The following is a 27,240-nucleotide window of genomic DNA, read 5'->3' as shown; positions in this document are numbered from 1 at the left end:
GCCCGACTGGGCATGGTGACTCTTAATCCCAGCACTTTGGGAGGCCGAGGCGGGTGGATCACAAGTTCAGGAGTTCGAGACCAACCTGGCCAACATGGTGAAAGCCCGTCTCTACTAAAAATACAAAAATTAGCTGAGCGTGGTTGCGGGCGCCTGTAGTCCCGGCTACTGGGGAGGCTGAGGCAGAGAATAGCTTGAACCTGAGAGGTGGAGGTTGCAGTGAGCCGAGATCACGCCACTCGACTCCAGCCTGGGTGACAGAGCGAGACTCCATCTCAAAAAACAAAACAAAACAAAAACAAGCAAGCAAGCAAGCAAACAAAAAACCCTTCTTCTTATCCTAAAATCAAGATGCTCTTCAAAAATGGGACATTATGCTTCAATAAGTGAATGCTTGAATGTCTTAACAGAAATTGGAAGTAAAACAGAAATGGGACCTTTGGAAAACTGGATTCCTGGGTCTTCCAGTAATTCAGTGAAGTCTTTCCACAGTCAAGTATCTTAACCTTTTGGGCTTGATTTTCTTTATCTAAAAAGTGAGGGTTTCAAGCAGGTGACCTGGCTGTCTCTCTCGCACTGTGACGGTCACCCACAGCACAGAGGCCTTGATCTCAGCTCTGTGTGGAGGCGGCTGGTTCCACATCAAGACATTCCACGTTTCAAGAGCCCCATGAATAGAAGGCCTTCTTTCACAGAGAGATCCTTTGTGAGTGTTATAAAAGCATAGGCCATTTTTGAAATGTGTCGAGGGATCGAAAATTTAAATTTATTTCCTGACTGAGGCTGAAACAGTTCTTATTGAGAGATTCATCTGAATAAAACATTCATGTGTTAGAGGAGAGAAACTATCATAGATGAAGTATACTTTCCTGAGGTTTAGAATTCTAATTCTAAGGAGCTCTATAAAATTGGGAGAAGTCACAAGGCTCTAATAATAGCATTTATTGAGATGGTAATGTAAAAAAAAACTGTCGTTTTACATTTTTACTGGAATTATTTTTTCTTTAAAACTGGCCTTTTTTGTAGATCCAGCTAAATGCTGTCCACCTGTGTTTGTGTACCCTCACTGTCCCCGCCCTTGCACACGCACACACACACACACACACACACACGCTCCTGCAACATGCTAAAAGCCACCTCCTTGGTGTACATTCCTTGTTAGAATGCCATCTTTCAACATTGTCAGTGCAGTGATTTTCGGAAGGTGGGCAGTTCTCAGGGCCAAACAGCTAGAATGAAGCTCACCGTGGCAGAAAGAGTGGCTCTGGTCCCTTTGTAAACACATGATGTTGGCCAGGAAAGGAGGAGGAACGAACCAGAAGCTGGCAGAGTGCCTCATGGGGCATTTGGGATGAGGTTTCCCTGGGGTCTGCTCTGAGAGTAGGGGCATGCAACAGGAACGTCAGGTTTGGTGCCTGCAGTGGCCTAGTGGATTGGAGCTGGACGCCAGCACAGAGCAAGGGGGCGAGGGTAACTCAGACTCTCCAAGTTGTCAAGAACTCAGCCCATAGACTGGCTTCTAGGCAGCCTCCAGACCCAGTGGGAAAGTGAGTGCCTGCTGGGGGCTGGCAGACATGTCTGTGTCTGGAGAGAAGACAACCATCTCCACATCCACCCTAACAATGGCGTAGACCATGTGGGGTTGTTAGTATGGTTGTCGGGAGACTCAGAGAGTAGAGCTAGGGCTGCTGGTTGAAGTCTTCAGTAGCACAGCTGGGCTAAGACAGTCGGGTCACTTGAAACGCCGTTCCCTCCGCCCCACCTCAGACTGCTCCCGTGCGGCCCTGCATGCTCCTGTTAGAGCCGAGGCCACGGGCCAGCGCAAAGCATGCCTCTCCTGATGAGAAGTGTCCTCTAAGCTCCCGCAGTGCTTTTTCCTCGCGTGCTCATCTTCACATTTATCGCTATGTATCTAATCTTACAGCTTTGTGTACACTTCCTATTTCCCGACTAAAGTCTTCCTTCTTAAGGAAATTCTAGATATTTTGAGCTCATTGTGATTTTGTCCCCAAGAACACATCTGACCCCGTGAGATTCTCTGCTCCAGTAACTGCATCACTTGACAAATTGCTTGAATTTGCTCACCGCTATATAAAGTAACCTGTTTTCCTTTGTGTTGGCTGAATACCATCTGTATAGGCATTTTTTTTAAAGTTCTAATTTTCCTAATTCCAATAAGTTTTTTCTTTATTTACCTTACCAATTTCATAGTCTCTAATAACAGCCCTTTTTGATAATTTATGATTGAAGTGGTCAATTGCAGGCTATTAGGTAAAATAATAGAAAAGTCCAGCAACAGCTAATTGAAAATTACACATACAGACAGAAACACACACATATGCATGCACGCTAGAATCAAATATTTAACCTTTTAATGTCATGATTATATAAAGATTTTGGTGATAGGGAAAGTACTTCTGCTCTAATGTTAGGTGTAAAGAAGACTGACATATACCAAGAATGAAAAGAAAATATATGTACATGTCGAAAAACTGAGGACTAAATGAAGGTGAAATCATAAGTGAGGTGGTAGATGTTTATAATTCTCTTGTTATTCTAGGAATATGTGTGGAATATCATTTAAAAAATCCTCTCCCAGCCAGGTGCAGTGGCTCACACCTATAATCCCAGCACTTTGGGAAGCTGAGGCCGGCAGATCACCTGAGATCAGGAATTCGAGATCAACCTGGCCAACATGGTGAAACCATGATCTCTACTAAAAATACAAAATTTAGCCAGGTGTGGTGTTGGGCGTCTATAATCCCAGCTACTCAGGAGGCTGAGGCAGGAGAATTGCTTGAACCTGGGAAGTGGAGATTGTGGTGTGGCAAGATAGCACCAGTGCACTCCAGCCTGGGCAACAGAGCAAGACTCTGTCTCAAAAAAAAAAAAAAAAAAAAAAAAAAAAAATCCTCTCCCTGCCTGAATGTGAGACTTTTGTGTTGTGTTCGAGGTCATCTAACACACAGGCCTCCGTGAGTCACTCTATCTTTGGGGAAACTGTCCGTCAAAAGTTTTGGCAACAGAAGATTTCCTATCTTTGATGGACACGGACCTTCCTTCCACTGACATGTATTTTAGTTTCATTCAGAGAATGCACACATTGACTGCTCAGTCTGCAATTACCGTGTGAATTATGTGCCCAATTTAACAGCAAAAGGTTAATCTATTTCACAGAAGGAAGTAGTAAAAGCAAAAATGGATGTTTACGTTTTGATTCTCACCCTAGGCTAATCAGGGACATTCAGTCTTAAATAACAAGGAATGAACAATAGCACTAATGTAACCTTGAATTATTATTTGCTCTAAAAATAGAATTATAACATGCACTCGAAGTTGAGCGTTTTGTATCTCCATCTTTCATTGTATGTAATCTCATTTATTTTAAATAATGGAAAGAAGAACTAAGGAACAGAAGATGGACTCATTAATAAAATTTAGAATCATCCCTAATTGGCAAAGGTGGTAGAGAAATGAAAGCACCACGGTGTGGCAGCTCTGGGAGTGCACTGGCTTCCTACAGAATAGAGCCCTGCCTATGCCGCGTGTGGTGGTGCCTTTCAGGGACCTCTGCAGCCAGGGCCAGGCAGCCTGGGTGATTGTCATGGCTCCACCACTGAGCAACTCTGTGTTCTTGGCCCCAAACTCCTTAATATCCACACCTCACTTTTCTTCTTTGTATACTGAGATGGTCATAGCACCAGATCTCCCCGTGCTGTTAGGGTGAGATGAGTCAATGCAGGTAGAATCCCTCACAGGCTGCCTGGCACAGACATGCCAGCTCTTGTTACCATCACTATTGTAGTTACCGGTTACAGTGGTAGTGCTCGGTGATATTAGAATTTGGAAGACTAGGCCTGGATTAAAAAATAATAATTTGGGTGTACCAGAAGATTGTTATTACGGGTTCACTTACTATACAGTTTCATATTGGCCCATTACACAATGGTTATAGCCAGGTTCTGGTCAAAATTTGGGCATGTAGGAAAACTCTGCGCTAAATGTACCACATGAAGTTATAAGTGAAATAGTAGATATTTGTAATTTTATTAAACTTTTTCTGTATTTTCCCATATTCTACGAATATATGTGCATTTATTCTACATTTATATTTTTTGAGCTTATAAGCCATTTTAGCAAATGCGTATGTTTTCAGTCCTGTCAAGGAAAGCTTTATGATAATGCTCAATAAGGGATAGGAAACAAGGAATAAATAACTTTTAAAGGCATCTTAAATTGTTTTACAGGCAGTAATGTATGTATAGACACACACCCTAAGCCACTGAACTGCTGAGTAGATTTGATTTAAGCCTTATTTCTGAATGATACTCACCTACAACACAAACTTATGCAATTTGGTGGGGTAGTTCAGATAATCTCATAAAAGACATTACATTTTAAAAGTACTTAATATGGCTTTCTGGGACATGATGGTGGCTCAGTGAATGGCTAGAGTGAGAGAGTCATTGAAAGGTCTTGATCTTTTATTTTTCAGCTTGACCATCTCTGCCGAGTGCCCCATGCAGCTTGAGGACTTCCCGATGGATGCGCACGCTTGCCCTCTGAAATTTGGCAGCTGTAAGTTATTTTCACAAGTAAGAGCCTTGGACATATACTTTGGGGATCAATTCCACATTTATTCAGAGGAATTTAGGTTCTGCATATACATAAGCACAGTAGGATGCAGTCTGTTTAAGAAGCCTGGAGAGTGTTTTGCTCTCCCCAGACTAGCTTTCTTGTTTGTAAAATGGGGTCATTAACACCTGCCACACATCACAGATTAGGATAAACTATGACAATGCCAGTGACATCACTGAACAATCTGGGATGTGCCCCTCTGGGGGTGTTTCTCCTCAGATCTCCAGCAGGCAGTTCTTTTTTGTTTTTGCATCTCAGACTACAGGTCACCTCGTCAATGGTGACCAGTACCCAGTACCCAGCCAGTGATATTTTTTATTGTGCTGTAATCATCGCTGTGTTGACTCACTTCTTCTAGAATGTTTCATAAGAGTAACAGCCTCATCTGTCATGTTCATAGTCAGTGCTCACCCAGAACGCTCAGCATTTTAGGAAATTTGTGTTGCTTGAACAAATAAACAAATTATCTGTATCACAATACTATAGATATATACTTACACAATTCTAATAGGAATTCCTGGATTCCAGCCATTCCAGACAGAGGAATTGACAGTTGAGACAGTTGAAAAGTTCTGTGTCTTATGGGAAAATGTAATCTATTTTCTTTACTGTGACAATTAGAATGTTTTAAAATATTCTTGAAATATTTATTTCTCCAGATGTTAAATTTTGTTACACTTATTGTTTCAGCATCATCCCCACATGTGAGATATTTGGAGCAGACTTGAAATTGATCTAGTTTCCATCTTTCTTTTTACTCTTCACTTGTGCACATGCTATATGAAGTTTTCACTTTGAAAGCGCAATGTTCTCGTTGAGATGAAGCATGAAAACTATGGGTTTGAATCCTGGCTCTCCCACTCCTCTGCTGAGTAACTGTGGGCAAGTTAATTAGAGTCTCTGAGCCTCTCTCCTCATTTGTAAAATAGATGAGAGCTGTTGTAATATGTTTGAAACTGGCAGAGTAACACCAGTTAAAGTGTTCAATAAATGCCCATCATCATCATTACTATAAAAGTTCATTATATTTATAGCTTCTTGACAGGATGCATGTCTTATCACTATAAATCATCTCTCTTTGAACATGTAATGCCTATGCAACTAAATTTTGTCTAATATTAATATTGCCACACTAGTTTCTTTAATTCTTGCCTGGGATATCTTCTATCCTTTTTTTTTCTGTTTCCTGTTTCATTATATATCCAAGTTGAAAAGTTCTATGCCTTACTGGAAAATGTAATCCATTTTCCTTACTGTGAAAATTAGAATGTTTAAAAATATTTCTGAAATATTTATTTCTCCAAGTATTAATTTTTTTACACTATTGTTTCAGTTATTTTTCCCTTCCTCTTTAAAAAGAAACATCACTTGTTGAAGAGACTATTTTTTCCTCATTTTTGTATTCTTGGCACTCTTGTCAAAGATCAGTTGACTGTGTATGCATGGATTGATTTCTGGACCTTCTATTTTGTTCCATTGGTCTCTATGTCTGTCTTTATGCCCATGCCATACTGTTTTAATTGCTGTAGCTTTGTAACATATTTTGGAATGCCTCCAGCTCTCTTTTTTTCCCAAGATTGTTTTGGATATTTGGGGATTTTTGTTATTTCATATGATTTTAAACATTGTTTTTACTATTTCTATAAAAACTGCTGCTCGAATTTTGATGGGCATTGTATTGAATCTACAAATCACTTGGGGAGTGTGGACATTTTAATAACATTAAGTTTTTCATCCATGAATGAGTGGTGTATTTCCCTTTGTTTGTGTTTTCTTTAATTTATTTCATCACTATTTTGTAGTTTTCAGTGTACAGATTTTTCAACTCCTTGGTTAAGTTCATTAATAAGTATTTTGTTCTATTTCATGCTGTTTTAAGTGGGATTGTTTTTCTAATTTCTTGTTCAGATACTTCATTGTTAATATATAGAAATGGAACTGATTTTTGATGTTGATTTTGTATTGTGCAACTTTAATGAATTTATTGACTAATTCTAACAGTCTTTTGGTGGAGTTTTTAGGGTTTTCTGTATGTAAGATCATGTCATCTATAGATAGGGAGAGTTTCACTTCTTCCTTTATGATTTGTATGTCTTTTAGTTCCTTTTTTTGTTGAATCGTCCTGGATAGGTTCTAAAGTATTATACTGAATAGAGGTGGTAATGGTGGGTGGGCATCTTTTCCTTGTCCTGATGCTAGAGAAAAAGTTTTTAGTTTTCCACCATTGAGTATGCAATTCACTGTGAGATTTTCATATGTGGCATTTATCATATTGAGGTGATTTTTTGCTATTCCTTGTGTACCAAGAATTTTTATAATGAAAGGGTGTGGAATTTTGTCAAACACTTTTTCTGCATCTACTGAGATGATCAAATGATTTTTGTTCTTCATTCTCTTAATTGTATTACATTTTGTTCTTCATTCTCTTAATTGTAATGTATTACATTAATTGATTTTCATGTGTTAGACCTTCTTTGCATCCCAAAGATAAATTCCGCTTGATATAAACCTCTTAATGTATTGTTGAATTCAGTTTGTTGAGACTTTATTGAGGAAGTTGGCATCTATATTCATCAAGGACATTGGCCTCTTGTTTTCTTTTCTTGGAATATTTTTGACTGCTTTTCATATAAGAGTAATGCAGGACTCATGAGTGTGAGTTTTGTTCCTCTTTAGTTGTTTTGAAGAATTTGAGAAGGATTGGATTAAATTCTTCCTTAAATGTTTGGTAGAATTCACTAGTGAACTATCTGGTCCTGGGCTTTTCTTTGTTGGGAGGTTTTGATTATAGATTCAACTTCCTTACTAGTTATTGATCTATTTAGACTTCCTATTTCTTCGTGATTCAGTCTTAGTAGATTGTATGTATCTAGGAATTTACCCATTTCTTCTAGATTATCCATTTTATTGGCATATAATTGTTCATTGTTGTCTTTTACAAATCTTTTCATTTCTGTGGCATCAGTTGCAATGTCTCCTTTTATTTCTAATTTATTTATTTGACTTTTCTTTTTTCTTAGTTTACATAAAAGTTTGTCAATTTTATTTTTTTTTCAAGGGACAAACTCTTTGCTGATTCTCTGATTCTTTTTTATTGTTTTTATATTCCCTACTTCGTTTATTTCTGCTCCAATTATTATTTTCCTCCTTCTACTACATTCAGACTTAGTTTGTGCTTCATTTTCTAATTCCTTGAGGAGTTGTTTATAAATTTCCCTGTTGGTGCTGCTTTTCTTATATCCCATAAGTTTTGATATGCTGCATTTTCAGTTTTTGTCTGTTTCAAGATATCTTCTAAGTTCCCCTTTGATTTCTTCTTTGGCCCATTAGTTGTACAAATGTGTGTTGTTAAATTTCCACATATGTATGAATTTTCTAGTTTTTCTTCTGCTGTTGATTTCTGGTTTCATTCCATAGTGATAGGAAATTTCTGTCTTCTTAAATTTATTACATTTGTTTTGTGACATAAAATGTGAACGTTCTGTGTGTGCTTTAGAAGAATGTGTATTCTGCTGCAGTTAAAGTGTTTTGTGTATGTCTGGTGTTGTTCCAGCCCACTGTACCTCTTTGTTGATGTTCTGTCTGGTTTTTCTATCCATAACTGAGAGAGAGGTATTGAAATCTCCTACTATTATTGCACTGCTATTTCTCCCTTCAGTCCTGTCAATGTTCGCATTATATTTTCAGTTGTTCTTACAACTGGGTGCATATTTACTTATAGTTGTTATATCTCTCTGGTGAATCAATCTTTTTATCATTATATATTGTTCTTATCTCTTGTGACAGTTTTTAACCTAAATTTATCTTGCCTTATGTAAATATAGCCACCCCTGCTCTCTTTTCATGGCCCTTTGTCATGAGATATCCTTTTCCATCCCTTCATTTTCAGTCTATGTGTGTCCTTAAATCTACTGTGAGTTTCTTGTAGACAGAATAGAGTTGTGTAATCCCAGTACTTTGGGAGGCTGAGGTGAGTGGATCGCTTGAGCCCAGGAGTTCAAGACCAGCCTGGGCAATGTGAGAAAACACCATCTCTACAAAAAAAAAAAAAAAAAAAAAGTTTTAAATTAGCTGGACATGGTGGTGCATGCCTGTAGTCACAGCTACTTGGGAGGTGGAGGTAGAAGGCTCACCTGAACCTAGGAGGCAGAGGCTGAGGTGAGCAATATTTACCCCACTGCACTCCAACCTGGGCAATAGTGTGACACCCTGTCTCAAGAAAGAAAGAAAAAAAACACAAAAAACAGAGTTGGATCTTGTTTTCTTATCCATTCAAACTCTCTTGTGTCTTTTGATTGAGGAGTTTAATTCATTTACTTTTAAAGTAAATACTGATTGGGAAGGATTCACTATTGCCATTTTGGTAATTGTTTCTATTTGTCTTTTATTTCTATTGCTCCTCTTTAACTCTCCTGCTGTCTTTGTGCTTCATTAATTTTTTTTTGTATTGATATGCTTTGATTCCTTTCTCTTCTTTTCTGTAACTTCTATAGTTATTAACTTTGTGGTTACTGTGTAGCTTACATAAAATTTCTTAAACATGGCTGAGTGTGGCAGTTCACGCCTGTAATCCCAGCACTTTGGGAGGCTGAGGCGAGCAGATCACGAGGTCAGGAGATCGAGACCATCCTGGCTAACAGTGAAACCCCATCTCGACTAGAAATATAGAAAAAAAATTAGCCAGGCGTGGTGGCAAGCACCTGTAGTCCCAGCTACTCGGGAAGCTGAGGCAGGAAAATGGCGTGAACGTGGGAGGTGGAGCTTGCAGTGAGCCAAGATCGCACCCTTGCACTCCAGCCTCAGCGACAGAGCAAGACTCAATCTCAAAAAAAAAAAACATCTTAAATGTGTAACAGTCTATCTTATGATAATATCTGAACTTCAATCACATATAAAGACTACACATTCACTACTATTTCCCACACACTTATTTACATCCATTTATATTGTGCATCATTAACATTTTTAGTTATAATTATTTCTAATACTTTTGCCTTTTGACTTTTATATGAGAATTAATAGTGACTTATTCATCATTGTTACAACAATACAGTATTCTTTATTTATCTGTGTATTTACCTTTCCCAACAAGTTTTATACTTTCTTATGCTATTGTGTTGCCATTTAGCTTTCTTTTAACTTGAGAAAGCTCTCTTTAGTATTTCTTGCAAGTCAGGTCTAGTGGCGATGTGTACTTTCTGCTTTTGTTTTCCTGGAAAAGTTTTTGTCTTGCCTTCATTTTTGAAGGAGAGTTCTTCCAGGTATACTTTTTTTCAGCACTTTGAATATGTTTTATCATTCTCTACTGTCCTGCAAGATTTCTGATGAAAGAAATCCACTCATAATCTTATGACATGACTATTTATAACAAGTGGCTTCTCTCTGGCAGCTTTGAAAATTCTTTGTCTTTGACTTTTGACAATGTGTTTATAATGTGTCTTGGTGTGGATTTCTCTGGGTTTGCCTTATTTGGAATCCTCTGTACTTCCCAGATCTGTTTCTCTATTTCCTTTCCCAGATTTGGAAATTTTCAGCCATTATTTCTTTAAATAAGCTTTGTTGTTGTTGTTCTTTCTCTCTCTCTTCTCCTTTTAAAACTCAGTATACTTATTAGTCACTTGATGGTGTCCCATAAGTCTCTTAAGCTTTCTTTTCTCTTCTTCGTTCTTCTTTTTGCTCCTCTGACTGAATAATTTCCGCTGACTTATCTTTAAATTAATCAATCTTTCCTTCTACTTGATCTAGTCTGCTGTTGAATCCCTCTGAGGAATTTTTCAGATCTGTTATTGTATTCTTTAGCTCCATGATTTCTTTCTGGTAATTTAAAAATATTTGCTGTCTTTTTATTGAAAATTCACTGCTCATATATTGTTTTCAGTAAGTATCTTTATAATGGTTATTTTAAATTCTCGTCAGGTGAATTATATAACTCCATTTCATTAGGATCAGTTTCTGAAGATTCGTCTTGTTTCATTTTATTGAACATGTATCATTGTTCCTCATTTCTTTATATTCTGTATTTGGTGTGCACATTAAATAAAACGTTCACCTCTCCCAGTTTCACAAACTGGCATTGTACAGGGAAAGACCTTCACCAGTCCACCTTTGCCAGAGATTCTGGGGGCCTCTCCAACCTTGGCGCTGGTCAAACTCACTTCCTTTATTCTAAGCAGCTCCTAGGCATCTAGGGTATGCTGGATCCCACTAGCACTCAGAGACAAGCAAGACTGAAACCAGTTCCTCAGACAGCCGTCAGAAAAGCTGTCTTTCCGTGTTTTCTGCATCAGGTCATATAGTCATGTGAGTTTTCTTTAGCCAGTTAAAATGGTGGGTTACATTCCTGCCTTGCAGCCCTGGAATAAACTTTATTTGGTTATCACATATAATTATTTTTATGTATTGTTGAATTCAATTTGATAATATTTTGTAAATGAGTTTTTGCATATATATTCTTTTTTATAATATCTTTTGTTTTGGCGCCAGGGTAATCTTGGCTTCATAAAGTGGAAAGTATTCCCACCTATTTTATTTTCTAGAAAATACTGTATAGAATAGGTGTTGATTATTTAAGATATTTGTTACAATTCTTCGTTGAAACCACCAGGGCTTGAAGGTAACTGTTTAGGGAGATATTTATGCTTTAAATTTTCTTAGTGTTTAAGACGGTTTGAATTGGGTACCTCTTATTAGGTGAGTTTGGGTAAATTGTGTTTTCTGGGAAATTGGTTCATTTTATCTAAGTTATGTTAAATTTGTGTAGAGTTGTTCATAGTTGTTGTATTACTGTCTTGATGTCTGCAGTGTCTGTAGTGTTATCTCTTATTTCTGACGTTGGTAATTTGTGTTACTCTCTCAGCAAGATTGATAGAGGTTTGTCAGTTTTATTGATCTTCTTATTATTTGTAGCTTTTTGTTTCATTGATTTCTCTATTGCTTTTCTATTTTTTATTTCACTGATTTCTGCTTTCATCTTTTTATTTTCTTTCTTTTGCTTACTTTGCATTTAGTTCGCATTTCTTTTTTGTAGATTCTTAAGGTGGGAACTTAGGTTATTGATTTGAGATTTTTTTCTCTTCTAATGTATGCATTTAATGCTATAAATGTTTCTATAGCACTGCCTTAACTGTTTTGCTCGAATTTTTAGTCGTTGTATTTTCCTTTCATTCCATTAAATGTATTTCTAAATTTCCCTTAAGACTTTCCCTTTGACCCGCATATTGTTTAGATATATGTTATTTAGTGTCCAACTGTTTGTAGATTTTTCTGTTATCTTTCTGTCATTGACTTCTAGTTTAATTCCACCATATCCAGAGAATGCCTTCTGTGTAATTATAATTCTTTTAAATTTTTGAGGATTGTTTTATGCACAATAAGGCCTACCTGATATTTATTCTGTGAACATTTGAAAAGTATGTGTGGCTTGTGGTTGCTGGGTGGATTGTCTACAAATTTTGATTAGATTATCATGATTATGATGGCGCTGAGTTCACCTCTATCCTTGATGATTCTGTCTCATTGTTATGGATCAGTTCTTAAGAAAGGGGCACTGAAATCTTTAGCTGTAATTGTCTGTTTGTCTATTTCCACTTTCAAGTTAATCAATTTTTGTTACACATATTTTTTAGCTGTGTTATTTGGTGCATACACATATACAATTGTTGGTGTCCACTATTTAATATTTCTCTCTGTCTCTGGAAAATTTTCTCTGCTTTGAATTCCATATAACTTGATTCAATGTGGCCAGAATTGCTTTCTTTTGATTAATATTTGAATGATAAATATTTTTTCATGTTTTTACTTTCAGCCTCTATGTATCATTATATAAAAAGTGAATTTCTTGTAAATAGCATAGCTCAGATTTTTAAATTTACTTTTTCTATCTTTTAATTGATATATTTACAGTCTTTATATTTAATGTAACTATTGAAATGTTAAGGCTTAAATCTGCCATTTCTTTGGCTTTCTGCTTTTTCTGTGTTTTTATTTCTTTGTTTTCTTTTGTCTCTCTTACTGTGGACATTTTTTACTCTTCCATTTTGATTTATTTATAATGTTATCATGTGCACATTGCTGTATAGCTTTTTCAGTGGTTCTTCTAGGTGTTACTTTATTAATTAATTAGTTAATTAAAGAGACAGGGTCTTGCTTTGTTGCCCAGACTGGAGTGCAGTGGGGTGATCATAGCACACTGCAGCCTCAAACTCTGCCTCATGCAGTCCTCTAGACTCAGCTTCCCAAAGTTCTGGGATTATAGGCATGAGCCACTGTGCCTGGCCAGCATTACTTTATATATACAAAATTTATAGCTGTCTACTGTATACTCATTTTGCCAGTTCAAGTGAAATAAGAAAACCTTACCTCCCTTTATATCCCTTTACCTTTCCCTAATCATAACACAGTTGCCTTAAACATTTCCTCTACATACATCTTGAACCACATCAGAGACTGTTGCAATTTTTGCTTGAACTTTCAAACTTAATTTTGAAAACTCAATAGACAAAGGAAGTTTTATTATATTTATCCATATTTTTACTTACTGTGTTTTTTTTTCCTTCTCAGTGTTCTAAGATTCATTCTTTTGTGGTTATCTTTCTGTTAAGCAAACTTTCTCTAGCCATTATTTCAGGGTAGGTGTGCTGGCAATAAATTGTCTTAGTTTTTTTTTTTTTTTTTTTTGAGACAGAGTCTTGCTCTGTCGCCCAGGCTGGGGTGCAGTGGCCGGATCTCAGCTCACTGCAAGCTCCGCCTCCCGGGTTTAGACCATTCTCCTGCCTCAGCCTCCCGAGTAGCTGGGACTACAGGCGCCCGCCACCTCGCCCGGCTAGTTTTTTTTTTTGTATTTTTTAGTAGAGACGGGGTTTCACCGTGTTAGCCAGGATGGTCTCGATCTCCTGACCTCGTGATCCGCCCGTCTCAGCCTCCCAAAGTGCTGGGATTACAGGCTTGAGCCACCGCGCCCGGCCATTGTCTTACTTTTTATTCATCTAAGCATGTCTTGACTTCCGCCCTTGATTACTGAAGGATATTTCACTGGATATAGGATTAAGCTTTGACAGTTCTTTTGGCACTTGAAAAATGTGCCACTTCCTTCTCCAGGTTTCTGATGAGAAATCTGCTGTCTTTCAGATCTTTTTTTCTTTATAAGTAAGGTCTCATTTCTGCCTTGTTACCTTAAAGACTTGTTTTTTCTTTGTTTTTAGTGTTCAGAAGTTTGACTATGATGTTTATTGGTGTAGGCATATGATATTTATAGGTTTATTGGTCTACACCAGTAACCTTTCTGGTGTGCTTGTTTGTTTCTGTAGGTTTCGGTCAAGTTTGGGAAGTTTTATGAATTAATTATTTGAACACTCTTTCTGGCCCAGCCTATTTCTGTTCTTCCCTGACCTCCAAGGCATGGATCTTAGCTCTTTTGTTATACTCTCACAAGTACTTGAGGACCTTTTCATTTCATCTATTTTCTTTCTGTTTTACAGATTGGACAATTTCTGTTGTTCTCTCTTCAATTCTCTGATTTTTTCCTTTTTCCCCTCCATCTTATTTTGTTCCTCTAAGGAAGTTTTTATCATGGATATTTTATTTTTTAATACTGAAACTTCCTTTTTTTTTTCCTATAGCTTCTGTTTCTGTGTTGAGACTTTCAGTTTTTTAAAAGTTTGTGGCAAGCATGTTTGTAGTTGGTCGTTGCATCATTTTACAATGGCTGCTTTAAAAACGCCTTTGCCCAGTAATTCTGACATCTCTGTCATCTTTGCTTTGGCATCCATTGATTTATTTTTATTCAGTTTGTTCTCCCTCACTCTTGGTTTGACGAATAATTTTCTATCATAACCTGGTTATTCTGTATGTTATAATACAAGGCTTTTTTTTTTTTTTTTTTNTATCATAACCTGGTTATTCTGTATGTTATAATACAAGGCTTTTTTTTTTTTTTTTTTCTCACTGTTTTGTCAGGGGAAGGTGCGGTACAGCCTCATTATCACTGGGTCAGGGCAGAAATCAGGTTCCAGCTTAGCCTCTATTGATCCAAGAGTGCCTGGGGTTCCTTGTTAATGCTGGTGTGTACAGGACTTCCAGATCCATGCTAGGCCTCGACTGATACTTCCCTAGATGAGAGGAGCTGGGGTGACTTCAACTTTCCCACAGCTTCCACTGACGCCATATGCATGGCCTCATTACTGCCAAGCGGTGGAGAAAATTTGGAACATCTACTAATCCTTTGTCATGATTCCCATAAAAGGCATAAAAAGCAGGAGGGAGTTGCACCTACTGGTTTAGATGAAACTCCAGGCTTCCCACATGGCTTTTATTATCACTGGGGGATGGGATGGGCCTCACTGCAGCTTGGCAGGAATGAGTGTCCTGGCCCCTTACTATGTGGCCTTCTCTGGTGTCACTCCATCAGTGGGTCAGGCCCCTGGTGAGGGCAGGAGTCTTAGCTGTCTGTTCAGCATTTGCTGGCCTGGAATGGAGTAGGGCCACATTTTTTTCTGGGATGCTTGGTTGGAGTACATTGGTCAGTGTCTAAAAGTTTCTTGTCCTACTAGGTTGCACCCTTTCTGGTCCTGTGGTTAGATCACACAGGCGTCAGTTTTCGTTTGTCTGGCCCATTGGTGTTTCCAAGTTGCCAGTTTCTTTAGCTTCCAAACCTGGGATGTGTAAGACAGGAAGAAAACCAAACAGCCACCACTGGGCCATCCCTTTGGTCCCAAGGCCTATCTGCCTGCTTCTTTCTACCATTCAGATTTTTCCTACATTTATTTTATATATAATATGCACTTTTATTTATAAATATAAAATATGATATTTATTTTTAGTGGGAGAAGTAGAGGAAAATGCATTTTCATCTTTCTGAAAGTGGCAATCCCCCTAGATTTTGTTTTCATTTTAATTTATACTTCTTGTGGTTTACTGAGCCTCTTGACTCTAAATTTGTCTTTCACCAAATTTGAGGCATTTTGACCATTATTTCTTCTAATATTTTTTTTTTCTGTCTCATCTTCTTTCTCTTTTTTATGTGAGGTTCTAATCACATGTACTGTTCCTTTTGGTGTAATCCTATAGGTCACTAGGGGTGTGTTCATGTTTTTAACCATTGTCTTCCCTCTCTATTTTTTATATTGGATAATTTATATTTAGTGCCTCAAGTTCACTGACTCTTTCTTCAGTCATTTCCAATCTGCTCTTAAGCCTAAACAGTAAATTCATTATTCAGTATATAATATGTATCAGGTTTAGAATTTGTATTGGATTCTTTTAAAGTTTCAATTTCTCTACTAGGATTTACTGTTAGTTTTTTATTACAGCAATTTTTTATTATAAAGCATTACATATTCTCTTTTGTATTCTCAAGCATATTTATAATCGCTACTTTGAAATTCTCATATGCTAAATCCATCATCTGAATCCTGTTGGGATTAGTCTGCACTGATTGCATTTTCTCTTCAGCATAGGTCCTTTTTTCCTTTTTCTTTTACGTATAATAATTTTGAGTTGTCTCCTGGATATTTTATTGTTACATTGCACAGGCTCTGGATTCTGTTAAATTTAAAGTGTTCATTTTATTTATTTGTTTTTAAGCCAGTTAACTTGGCTGAGTGTGAACTCCCAGCTCTGTCTTTCCTGTGGCAGGTAAGCCCTGAAACGCAGGTGGTTCTTGCTCTGGAATTGGGCTCGTAGAGGCTTATGCTCCCCGCGTGCATATGCATAACTGAGAGGCGAGTCAGAGATCGGGGGAGAGATTGTGTACATCTGTATACATCACTGTGGGCCTCCCTTGTGGCTCTTTCCCTTCTAGGATTTTGCACCTCACTCTCCAGCTGCTGCTTTGATAGTTCCAGCCTCTTCTTTAGGTTCTTCACGCTAGGGAGACGGAGGGGTCCTATCTGAGCATCAGCTGCCTTACAGCGCTGACCCACAGCGTCTTAAGTGAAAAGCCGTTCCTTCGTCTAAGTGGCAACTCCCGTCCGTTTCTGCTTGTCTTTGCGTCTCTCCGGGTTTTCAGGGAATAGTTTTTGATCTGACATCCAGAGATAATGGATGTTACCTAATAGCAGGCGTTCTGCCATTCCTGGACGCGGAAGCTGTTTTGATTTCAAGAATTTCGTTTTATATTACTTCCATCATTACAAAGAGTTTTGGAATTAGGAGATGAAGTATACGTGATGAGCCAAAAGTTAGGTTAGATGGAAATAATTCAACTTTTTCAAACTATGATCTTTAAATGTATACAGAGATTAAGATATACATTTATTTGAGGGGACCAGTATAATGGAAAGGGACTATCTCTGGGATTTATTGAAATCATTTGCTCCCATTGGGTGGCTGGGAACATCATTACTTGGAACAAAGGACCTCTGAAGATCCCTGAGGCCTTTCATTTGGGAATCACTGATTGATGTCTTTGAAAGAAAATTACTTGTTTACATCCTCTGAGGAAGAGGAGTTGTACAACTTGAAATTATGCCACTCTTTGTATATGAAAATTATGCTTTTGATGTGATCAAAAACAAAACACTCAAAGTCAAAGATGATTATCTTTTTGATCATTGGTTAAGTTCAAGTCAGCGTGATACCCAGATGTAATGCTCATGGTGAGCAGGGCAGGTAGCACAAAAGTAAGTTTTGGTAAAGAAAAACTACGTGATGACCTGATTATTTCCTAAATTATCATATTTAACAACGAACCAACTGCAGTTAAATCATTTATCACACTCAAAGTTAAAATACTCATTGAATGAGAACTCTTCACTTTCTATATTCAATCACATAAAATAAGATTTATATTATATATAAGAAATAAAACCAATGGAAGTGTTTCTTGCACTCAGTAGGAATTTTGAACTCTTATGTCAAATTTATTTTTATCTGCCTGCTACTTTTTTTTCTTTTTTGAGACGGAGTCTCACACTATCACCCTGGCTGGAGTGCAGTGGCGTGATCTCCGCTCACTGCAGCCTCTCCTTCCTGGGTTCAAGGGATTCTCCTGCCTCAGCCTCCCAACTAGCTGGGATTACAGGTGCCCGCCACCATGCCCAGCTAATTTTTTGTTTGTTTGTTTGTATTTTTAGTAGAGTCAAGTTTTCACTATGTTGGGCAGCCTGGTCTTGAACTCCTGACCTCGTGATCTACCCACCTTGGCCTCTCAAAGTGCTGGGATTTCAGGTTTGCACCACTGTGCCCGGCCTGTCTGCCTGCTCTTAAGATTGATTTGATTTGCTTCAGAGGTTGATAATTCATTTATATTTACTGTTAATATTATTACTATGAAAAACAATAAGAATGATTTTATTCATATGTCATGTATTGTGTGTATACTGTTGACCAAGAGCTAGAAAACTGTACACACTTCACCTTCCCTCAGTTATATGATTTCAACTCAGTACATGATAATTCTAAGAGAAGAATTGCTATTCAACAAAGATTTTTTCTTTCTTGTCTTTCATCTTTTCGATTTACTAAAAATAGATGCTTGGCCAACTTGTTCACTTATACCATTGGCATCTGAGCATGCAGAGGCTAAATGTGATAGTATAATGAGTTTCAAATTACTCAATTCAACAGTTCTCTGCTATTAGGAGACAAAGGAACGCAATATGTGTCATTATTCTAATGAGCCACGTGCTCCGGTTTCTCTAATGCAGAGCTGAATTAACAGACATTTCTGTTATTGCTATCTCTACGCTCAAGAATGCCAGCAAGTCTTGAAATTAGTCTCAGCTTACAAAAGGATGTTTCTCAGTCCATAAGGAAATTCCTTAAAGATAATGGCATGGTGTCCATTTGGAAGCAAATACTTAAACACGACAAGACTATTTAGGAAGAGAATATATTTAGACTATGTCATTCATTTTATTTGTGGAGTGATTCATTAAATATTAGCTTAAGTCATGAGATGACATCTGGATTCACGAAAATACATACTAAATTAGAACTGGAAGCTTCTTTGGTAGTTATCCAGTGGAGAGAATTTCAGGAAATGAGGGGTGAATCTCACTGGAGTGAGCTGCTATTCCATTCAGACACATGAATTATGCCTGCTGTTGCATTCATCATCCCCAGTTTCTACTGACTCAGGATGAGCGTGGATGACCCAGAACTCAGGTTTCTGAGTGCCTCGTGTGAACATGTTACAGTCTCAACACTTGTAGAAACACACTGAAGTTTGAACTGTGTGGTGTCTGAATTTAGATTGTTTCAACAATCACGTTGATGTGCTAGTTACCCTTGGTTGTCACTGGAATCTGAATGTTTGTCTCCTCCCCAAATCATGTGTTGAAACCCAATCCCCAGTGTAGGAAGAAGTGTGGCCCTTACAAGGTGATTAGGACGTGAGGGTGGGGTCCTCCTGTGTGGGATTAGTGCTTTTATAAAAGAGGCCCAGAGAGCTCTCCCGTCCCTTCTGCCATGTGAGGACAATGAGAAGGCACCCAAGCAGACTAAGACAGTTACCATCTAAGAGGTACTCTGAGTGTTGCTTTAGTCTGGTCTGGCTGTTATAACAGAATACCATAAATTGAGGGACTTAAAAACACCAGAAACTTATTTCTCACAGTTCCAGAGGCTGGGAGGTTTTGGATCAAGTTGCCAACAGTTTCAGTGTCTGGTGAGGGCCTGCTTCCTGGTTAAGACAGTACCATCTCACTGTGCCCTCACATGGTGGAATTCCCAGGGGCATCTTTTATAAGGGCATTAATCCCATTCATGAGGGCTCCATCCTTATAAACTAATCACCTCCAAATGCCCCACCTGCTAATGCCATCATCTTGCAGCTGAGGGTTTCAACATATGAATTTTGGGGGGACACAGTTATTTAGTCTATCACATTCTTCCCTTGGACACCCAACATTCATGCTCTTCTCACATGGTTTCAATCCAAAAGTCTAAAGCCCAAAGTCTTAGCTGAATGTCATCTAAACCAGATATGGGTGAGACCCAAAGTACGCTTTATCTTTGGGCAGAATTCTTTTCAAGCTGTGAAACTGTGACCAGACGAGTTGTATGCTTCCAAATACAATGGGGGCAGGCAGAGGATAGACATTCCCATTCCAAAAGGAAGAAGTGAGAAGGAAGAGGGGAGGGAGAGGTGCAGAGAAAGACCAGAACCCAGCAGGACAAGTTCCATCAGACCTTAAAACTTGAGAATAGCCCTCCTTGGCCCACGCTCTGTCCTGCAGACCCATGGGGAAAGAGGTCCCTATCTTCCAGTCACACTGGGGCAGCAGCTGTGTCCCAGCACTTTTGCCAGGCAAGGATTGGGCCGCATGACTTTGGGGATCCCCTGCCCCTGTAACAGCTTGTGCCTGTGCCTGTGCCCCATAGCTCTCTTGGACTGGGGTTCTAATGGCTGTGCTTGGAACCCCGGTGCTTTGACATCTAGGTGGAGGCCATCGTGCCCCCTCTGCTCTGTTGAGTGCAGCCCTCACCACGCCAGGGTCCCCAAGAACCCCTGCTGGGGTGGCTGAGGAGTGTGGTGCTGGAGAGCAGAGAGCGGAGCCCAAGAGGTAAGGCAGTGCACATCAGGGCAGGGCAGGGCGCCTCTCCGTCCTGCAGGTACCAGCATCCCTCCTTTGCCTTCTCCCATTGTCTTGCACAGCAGCTCCTGGCTTCTGTTGGGATAGCTGACTAATGAATGTCTTTATTAAATGGTCCTTTGGCCACACCCCACCCCTGGTATTCTCTCCCAAACAGGCTTTCTCATTCCTTTCAAAATAGATAGGTTGAACATTTCCCAAATCTTTAAATTCTGCTTCCTTCTTTTTTTTTTTTTTTGTCTTTTGTTGTTGTTGTTTTTTGAGACAGTTTCACTCTTGTGACCCTGGCTGGAGTGCAATGGCACGATCACTGCAACCTCCACCTCCCAGGTTCAAGCGATTCTCCTGCTTCAGCCTCCCGAGTAGCTGAGATTACAGGTGCCCACCACTATGCCTGGCTAATTTTTGCATTTTTAGTAGAGAAGGGGTTTCACCATATTGGCCAAGCTGGTCACAAACTCCTGACCTCAGGTGATCCGCCCGCCTAGGCCTCCCAAAGTGCTGGGATTACAGGCGTGAGCCACCATGCCCGGCCTGCTTCCTTCTTAACTAACAATTCCATCTTTAAGTCATTTCCATCTTTAAGTCGTTTCCCTCTTCTCCCATTTTACAATAAACTATTAGAGAAACAGGCAACTTCAACACTTTGTTTAGCGTATTTCCTCAGCCAATTTTCAACTTCATTACTCCCAGTTTCACCTTCCACAAAAACTGTGAACAGAACATGAACATGGTGCAGTCAAGCTCTCTGCCACTTGGTAACGAGGATCACCTGTCCTCCAGCTTCCAGTAACATGTTTCTCATTTTTTATCTGAGACCTCATTGGAATGACCTTTACTGTCCATATTCCAACCAACATTCTGCTCAGGATTGCTTAGATATTCTCAAAGAAAATGGAGACTTTCTCTACAACTCTCCTCTTTTCTTTCTGGGCCCTCACCAGAGTTGCTGTAAACAGTCCATTCATGAAAATGTAGGCTTCTTCGAGCACACATCTCTTCCAGCCTCTACCCATAACCTGGTCCCAAGGCCACTTCCACATTTCGAGGTATTTGTTACAGCAGCACCCCACTCTTGGTGCCAATTTCTTTTTCTTTCCTTCTTCTTTTTTTTGAGACAGATTCTCACTCTGTTGCTCAGGCTGGAGTGCGGTGGCATGATCTTGGCTCACTGCAACCTACACCTCCCAGGTTCAAGCAGTTCTCCTGCCTCAGCCTCCCAAGTAGCTGGGATTACAGGCATCTGCCACAATGCCCAGCTAATTTTTGTATTTTTTTGGTAGAAACGGGGTTTCACCATCTTGGCCAGGCTGGTCTCGAACTCCTGACCTCAAGTGATCACCGCAGCCTCCCAGAGTGCTGGGATTACAGGTGCTAGCCACCGTGCCTGCCGCCAATTTCTATCTGAGTTCATTCAGGCTGCTATAGCAGAATACCAAATGTTGGGTAACTCATACATAACAGGAACGTGTTTCTCACAGTTCTGCAGGCTGAGAAGTTCAAGACCAAGGTGCTAGCAGATTTGATGTCTGATCAGAGTGTGCTTCCTGGTTCACAGGCAGCCATGTTCTCATGTGCCTCACATGGTGGTAGGAGTGAGGGGTCTCTCTGAGACCTCTTTTATGAGGTCTCCCCCTTCATGACCTAATCACTTCCCAAAGGCTCTTACGACCAATCCCATTTAGGATTAGATTTTAACATAAGAATTTTGTGAAAGACACAAACATTCATTCTATAGCAGGTGTGTTAAGCAGTCAGCACTCAGCTAGGTGCAGTGAGGAGCACAGAAGCGTGAACCATGGTCTGTTTCCAAGGAGCTCATTATGGGCACATTTGGAAAATTGGGTTAAATGCCTTTGTGCAGATGAAACCATTTGGAATTCATAGATGGGAATATTTATTATGAGGACCATGCTTTGAGCTGAACCTGGTAGGACTGGAATAGAAAGAGGTATAACGGAAAACAGAACAAAACACAAATGACCACCAATCAGTTGTTAAGGTATTGAAACAGAAGAGAAGCCTCATCTGGGGAAATGACAGGGTAGCATTACCACTCAAACAGGAAGGGTCTTAACTATGAAAGAGTCAAAGTAGCAGGCAGGATATGCAGAAAATTGAGAGTGGACCCCTCCCTTACACCTTATACAAAAATCAAATCAAGATGGATTAAAGACTTAAATGTAAAACTCAAAACTATAAAAACCCTAGAAGAAAATCTAGGCAATGCTAGTCAGGATGTAGGCATGGGCAAAGATTTTATGACAAAAATGTCAAAAGCAGTTTCAAAAAATGCAAAAATTGACAAATGGGATCTAATTAAACTAAATAGCTTCTGCACAGCAAAAGACACTATTATCAGTGTGAACAGACAGCCTACAGAATGGGAGAACATTTTTGCAAGCTCTCCATCTGACAATTGTCTAATATCCAGAATCTACAAGGAACTTAAACAAATTTACAAGGAAAAAACAACCCCATTAAAAAGTGGGCAAAGGACAGGAACAGATAATTCTCAGAAGAAGACATTCATGCAGCCAACAAACATGAAAAAAGCTTAACGTCACTGATCATTAGTGAAATGCAAATTAAAACCACGATGAGATACCATCTCACACCAGTCAGAATGGCGACTATTACAAAGTCAAGAAACAACAGATGCTGGCGAGACTGTGGAGAAACAGGAACGCTTTTACACTGTTGGTGGGAAGGTAAATTAGTTCAGCCATTGTGGAAGACAGTATGGTGATTCCTCAAAGACCTTTGAACTAGAAATACCATTTGACCCAGCAATCCCATAACTGGGTATATACAAAGGAATATAAATCATTCTATTATAAAGATACATGCATACATATGTTCACTGCAGCACTATTCACAATAGCAAAGACATGGAATCAACCCAAATGCCCATCAGTGATAGACTGGATAAGGAAAACGTGGTACATATACACCATGGAATACTGTGCAGCCATAAAAAGGAACAAGATCATGTCCTTTGCTGAAACCATCATCCTCAGCAAACTAACACAGGAACAGAAAATTAAACACTGCATGTTCTCACTTATAAGTGGGAGCTGAACAATGAGAACAGATGGACACAGGGTGGGGAATAACACACATTGAGGCCTGTGGCAGGGTAGTGTGGGGAGGGAAAGCATCAGGAAAATTAGCTAATGAATGCTGGGCTTAATACCTAGGTGATGGGTTGATAGATGCAGCAAACCACCATGGCACGCGTGTACCTTTGTAACAAACATGCACATCCTGCACATGTATCCTGGAACTTAAAAAAGAAAAAGTAGCAGGCAGGGTGAGTGATGTTTGTTGAAGCAGAGGAAGAATATGCAAAAATCACTATTTGTGGAGCTGAAACCAAAAGCTGGGAATTCCCGTGAAGTCTTTAGAAGTGAGGGAGCAGAGAGCAGGGTGGTGGCCAGATATGAAAAGTGGATGTAGAGGGGAAAAGACGGATGTAATTCAAAGACAGCCGCTCGATTTTAAGATCAGATGACTTGGGAAATACTGCTTTCCATGAGGAAATTGGAAATAATTGGAAGGAGCTGGTGAATTGAAGGTAAAAAAGCCAATTGGCGAATGAGGGAGTTGTTACATGAAGGATTTCTTCCTAAACATTGCTGGCCTCCTGCCTTGCTTCTCACTGCTGTCTGCAAGGCAGACAGTCTTTTCTGCTGGCAGAGCGACAGTTCTTTTTCTTCTTTCCTGATCTGGGCCCATTCAGTTCATAAACAGTAACAGCATGGTCTCTGACTCTCTCCGTCAGGCCAGTCATGGCCATAACCCTATGTGATTCTGCAAGGTCTTACTGTGGCGCAGTGATGAGAGTGTATCTTCATTGGTACCTGGGCAGACATGTTATCTGTTCATCCCCATTGGCTTATTCCTCTTACCTTCCATTTGATCTTGGGCAAGGCAAAGGGTGTGGCCAAACCCCACTGATGTCATTTTTACTGTCAAATTTAAAGCAGAGATATTGGGTATCCAGTAGGCCATCAGAGATAACATGTCTTTATCCATTTGTGTTTTTCAAAGTTTTACAATTGACGTGTTAGGTGCTGACATGTTGTTCAGCTCAGGAGGCTGCAGATGGTCTCACTGGGGTGCTGTGACAAGGTCTTGTGCTGTTGTTATTCTGCTCATTCCCGCCCAGGCTTTCAAAGAAGGGGAGGCCGAGGCGGGTGTATCGCCTGAGGCCAGGACTTCAAGACCAGCCTGGCCAACATGGCAAAACCTGTCTCTACAAAAAATACAAAATGATCCGGGCATGGTGGCATGTGCCTGTAATCCCAGCTACTCAGAAGGCTGAGGTGGGAGAATCGCTTGAACCCAGGAGACAGAGGTTGCAGTGAGCCAATATCGTGCCACTGCACTCCAGCCTGGGCGACAGAGAGAGACTGTCTCAAAAAAAAAAAAAAAAAAAAAAGGAAAGAAAAGAAAAAGAAAGAAAGAATGGGAAGCCTAGAGATATGAGTTTAGGTAACTCAAACCCTGTACATTTTCAAATCCCAGAAATTCTAAGAACCTGTTACATTCTAATCTGCATTGTCATAGGCAGCGAACACACAGAGTCACACAGTTGCCTGAGCTTACCAGAGACTGACAAACTGAGTTTGCTTCGGACCAACAATAAGAAAGTAAATTAAAGTAAAAAGACCTTTTCGGATTTGACACCAAGCAAAAATCATTGCCCACACGGTTATGTCCGTTATAGCTGCTGTTGATGACGTACCTGTTGTGAGTCAGGTGTGTGCTAAATACTCGACATTCACATACCCACTTTGTCACGAACTAGTGAACTAGCAGATGGAGGTTATTTTGCCCAATCTACAGATGGGGAAATTGAGGCCGAGAGCTCAAAGAGGTTGCTCAAGGCCACCCTAGTAGTGAGTGTGAGGCCCACGCTGCCTTACTTCCTTTGTAGTTATTCAGAAGACCCACGGTTTCTGAAAGACCTCGAGAATTTGCGCCACTGCTACCTCCCAGTCAGGATTCGCAAGGCTAGGAGAAGACAGGCAGGGTCAACCCAGGGGAAGAAGCCTTGAGGAAATTGGTAATGAATTTCCAAGTTCGATGCGAGTGAAAATGTTTCAGACCATCTTGCCTGGCTCTGCTGATGTGTGGTCAGAGGCGGGTGAGCTCTGTTTTCCAGAGCTCTAAATCAAGACAAATGCTGGCACTGCAACCCTGATTGCCTCATTTACTCTTGTCCCCGCAAAAAGATTGAACGCCACACTGTTGACACAGAGAAGGAATTTAGTGTTGGTTGCTGAACAGTGGAGCTGAAATGGACACGAGAGGTCATTTATTCCCAGCCTTAATGTGATGAGGAGAGCAGAACTTGGTGATGTCAGCTGACGCATTGCAACCACATTGTCTCTTGCTGCTGTCATTATTAATGCTATTGGCATCATCAATATCCATAGGCCATTTACTAGTCACTAGTAGTTTGAAAAACAAGATCATGTGAATTATGATGATGCGTTATATGTCACTCAGTGATTCTAGTTATCTTTCATCCTTACAATGATAATTTCATTGGATTCATTGGTAAGGATTATCATCCAAGCTCTGCCCCCTAACCGTGGAGAAAGGGGCTCACGGGATTTGCTCCCAGTGAGGCCTCAGGTCAGGCTGGCCTCGGCCCCAGCCGGCCTCCCCACAGCTCTCCCTGCTGGCAGTGCTCAGGCACGTGCCCCTGGTCCCGGGTTAGTATGCCACTTGGCCTTGAGCCCAGGAGGAGCCATCAATGACTGTATGCCGTCCCCAGTCCCACCGAGGAAAGTGATGGGTGGGCCGCAGCCTCCACACTCCACGAATCCCATCGTGTCTCACGTCCTCAGTCTGCCTCCCTCCAGGCCTTTGCAGGAGGCACCTCCACCCTCAGACCTCTACCACTCCCAGAGGACCCCTATGTCCTCCTCCCTGTATCTCTCCTTCTCTTCCCTCCCTGCTTTCCTTTCATCCTTGAGCAGATTTGGCACTGAGTTGTCAGCTCCTCATCAGCTGATGAGGGAAGCACTGTTTCCTGTGCTCTGCACGCTGTGTAGATGAACGTTTGTGTTCTCAGGTGGCCCCTGATATGGTTTGGCTGTGTGTCCCCACCCAGATCTCACCTTGGATTATAATAATCCCTACATGTCAAGGGCGGGACTAGTAGAGGTAATTGGATTATGGGGGCAATTCCTCCATGCTGTTCTCGTGATCGTGAGTGAGTCTCACGAGATCTGATGGTTTTATAAGCGTCTGGCATTTCCCCTGCTGGCACTCATTCTGTCTCCTGCCACTCTGTGAAAAGATGCCTTCTGCCATGATTGTAAGTTTCCTGAGGCCTCCCCAGCCATGTGGAACTGTGAGTCCTTTCAACCTCTTTTCTTGATAAATTACCCAGTCTTGGGTATTTCTTCATAGCAGCATGAGAACGGACTAACACAGTCCCTGATTGTCAGAACTGCCCTAAGCTTTGGGCTCCTTTGCAAGCTTCCAGATTCATATATTCCAGCCTAGTCACATCTTCTAGAGGCTGCCCACTCTCCTTGGCTTATGGCCCCCCTTACGCCATCCTCAAGCCAGCAGTGGTGAGTGGAGCCCTTTTGTCATGCTTCTAATCTCTCTGATTAGGGAAGTTCTCTGTTTTTAAGGGGGCAAGTGATTAGATTGCACCCTCTGGGAAAATCATATATAATCTTCTGATATTGAGGTCCAGAACCTGAATTCCATGTGCATAGTGTCTTTTGCCAAGTAAGGTACCATATTCACAGGTGTGACACCAGGGGTGCAGGTCCTGCTTGCCACAGCACCTTCACACCCAGGATGGCACGGACAGCAGGTGCCTGCTGGAGAGTGGAAGGCTTGGAGTAGGGAATGCGGCCGGGTGCTGCTTCAGGCACTCCGTGCTTGTAAATCTTGATGTAGGTCATGCAGTCATAGCCAGGGCCCTCAGACATGGTTGCTGTTTTAATCCCATTCTATGATGAAGGCACTGAGGCACAGAGAGTAAGTGACCTGACAAAGTCACAGAGCTGGAGGGACCCAGGTAGTCTGGTCTCAG

General features: G+C 40.4%; 1 protein-coding gene across 2 annotated transcripts in view; it reads left to right on the top strand.

The window, feature by feature from the left end:
- Positions 1-27,240, top strand: part of GABRA5 (gamma-aminobutyric acid type A receptor alpha5 subunit) — an 82,256-nt gene that overhangs the window by 42,455 nt on the left and 12,561 nt on the right. For both annotated transcript variants that reach the window (XM_025390045.1, XM_025390046.1), the window contains exon 7: positions 4,496-4,578. In XM_025390045.1, coding sequence (XP_025245830.1) covers positions 4,496-4,578 — 83 coding nt within the window. The remainder of the gene's footprint in view (positions 1-4,495; positions 4,579-27,240) is intronic.

Source organism: Theropithecus gelada, chromosome 7a (assembly GCF_003255815.1).
Source record: "Theropithecus gelada isolate Dixy chromosome 7a, Tgel_1.0, whole genome shotgun sequence".
Taxonomy (NCBI): domain Eukaryota; kingdom Metazoa; phylum Chordata; class Mammalia; order Primates; family Cercopithecidae; genus Theropithecus; species Theropithecus gelada.
Note: the sequence above shows the minus strand (reverse complement) of the source record. Positions and strands in the feature narration are given on the sequence as shown.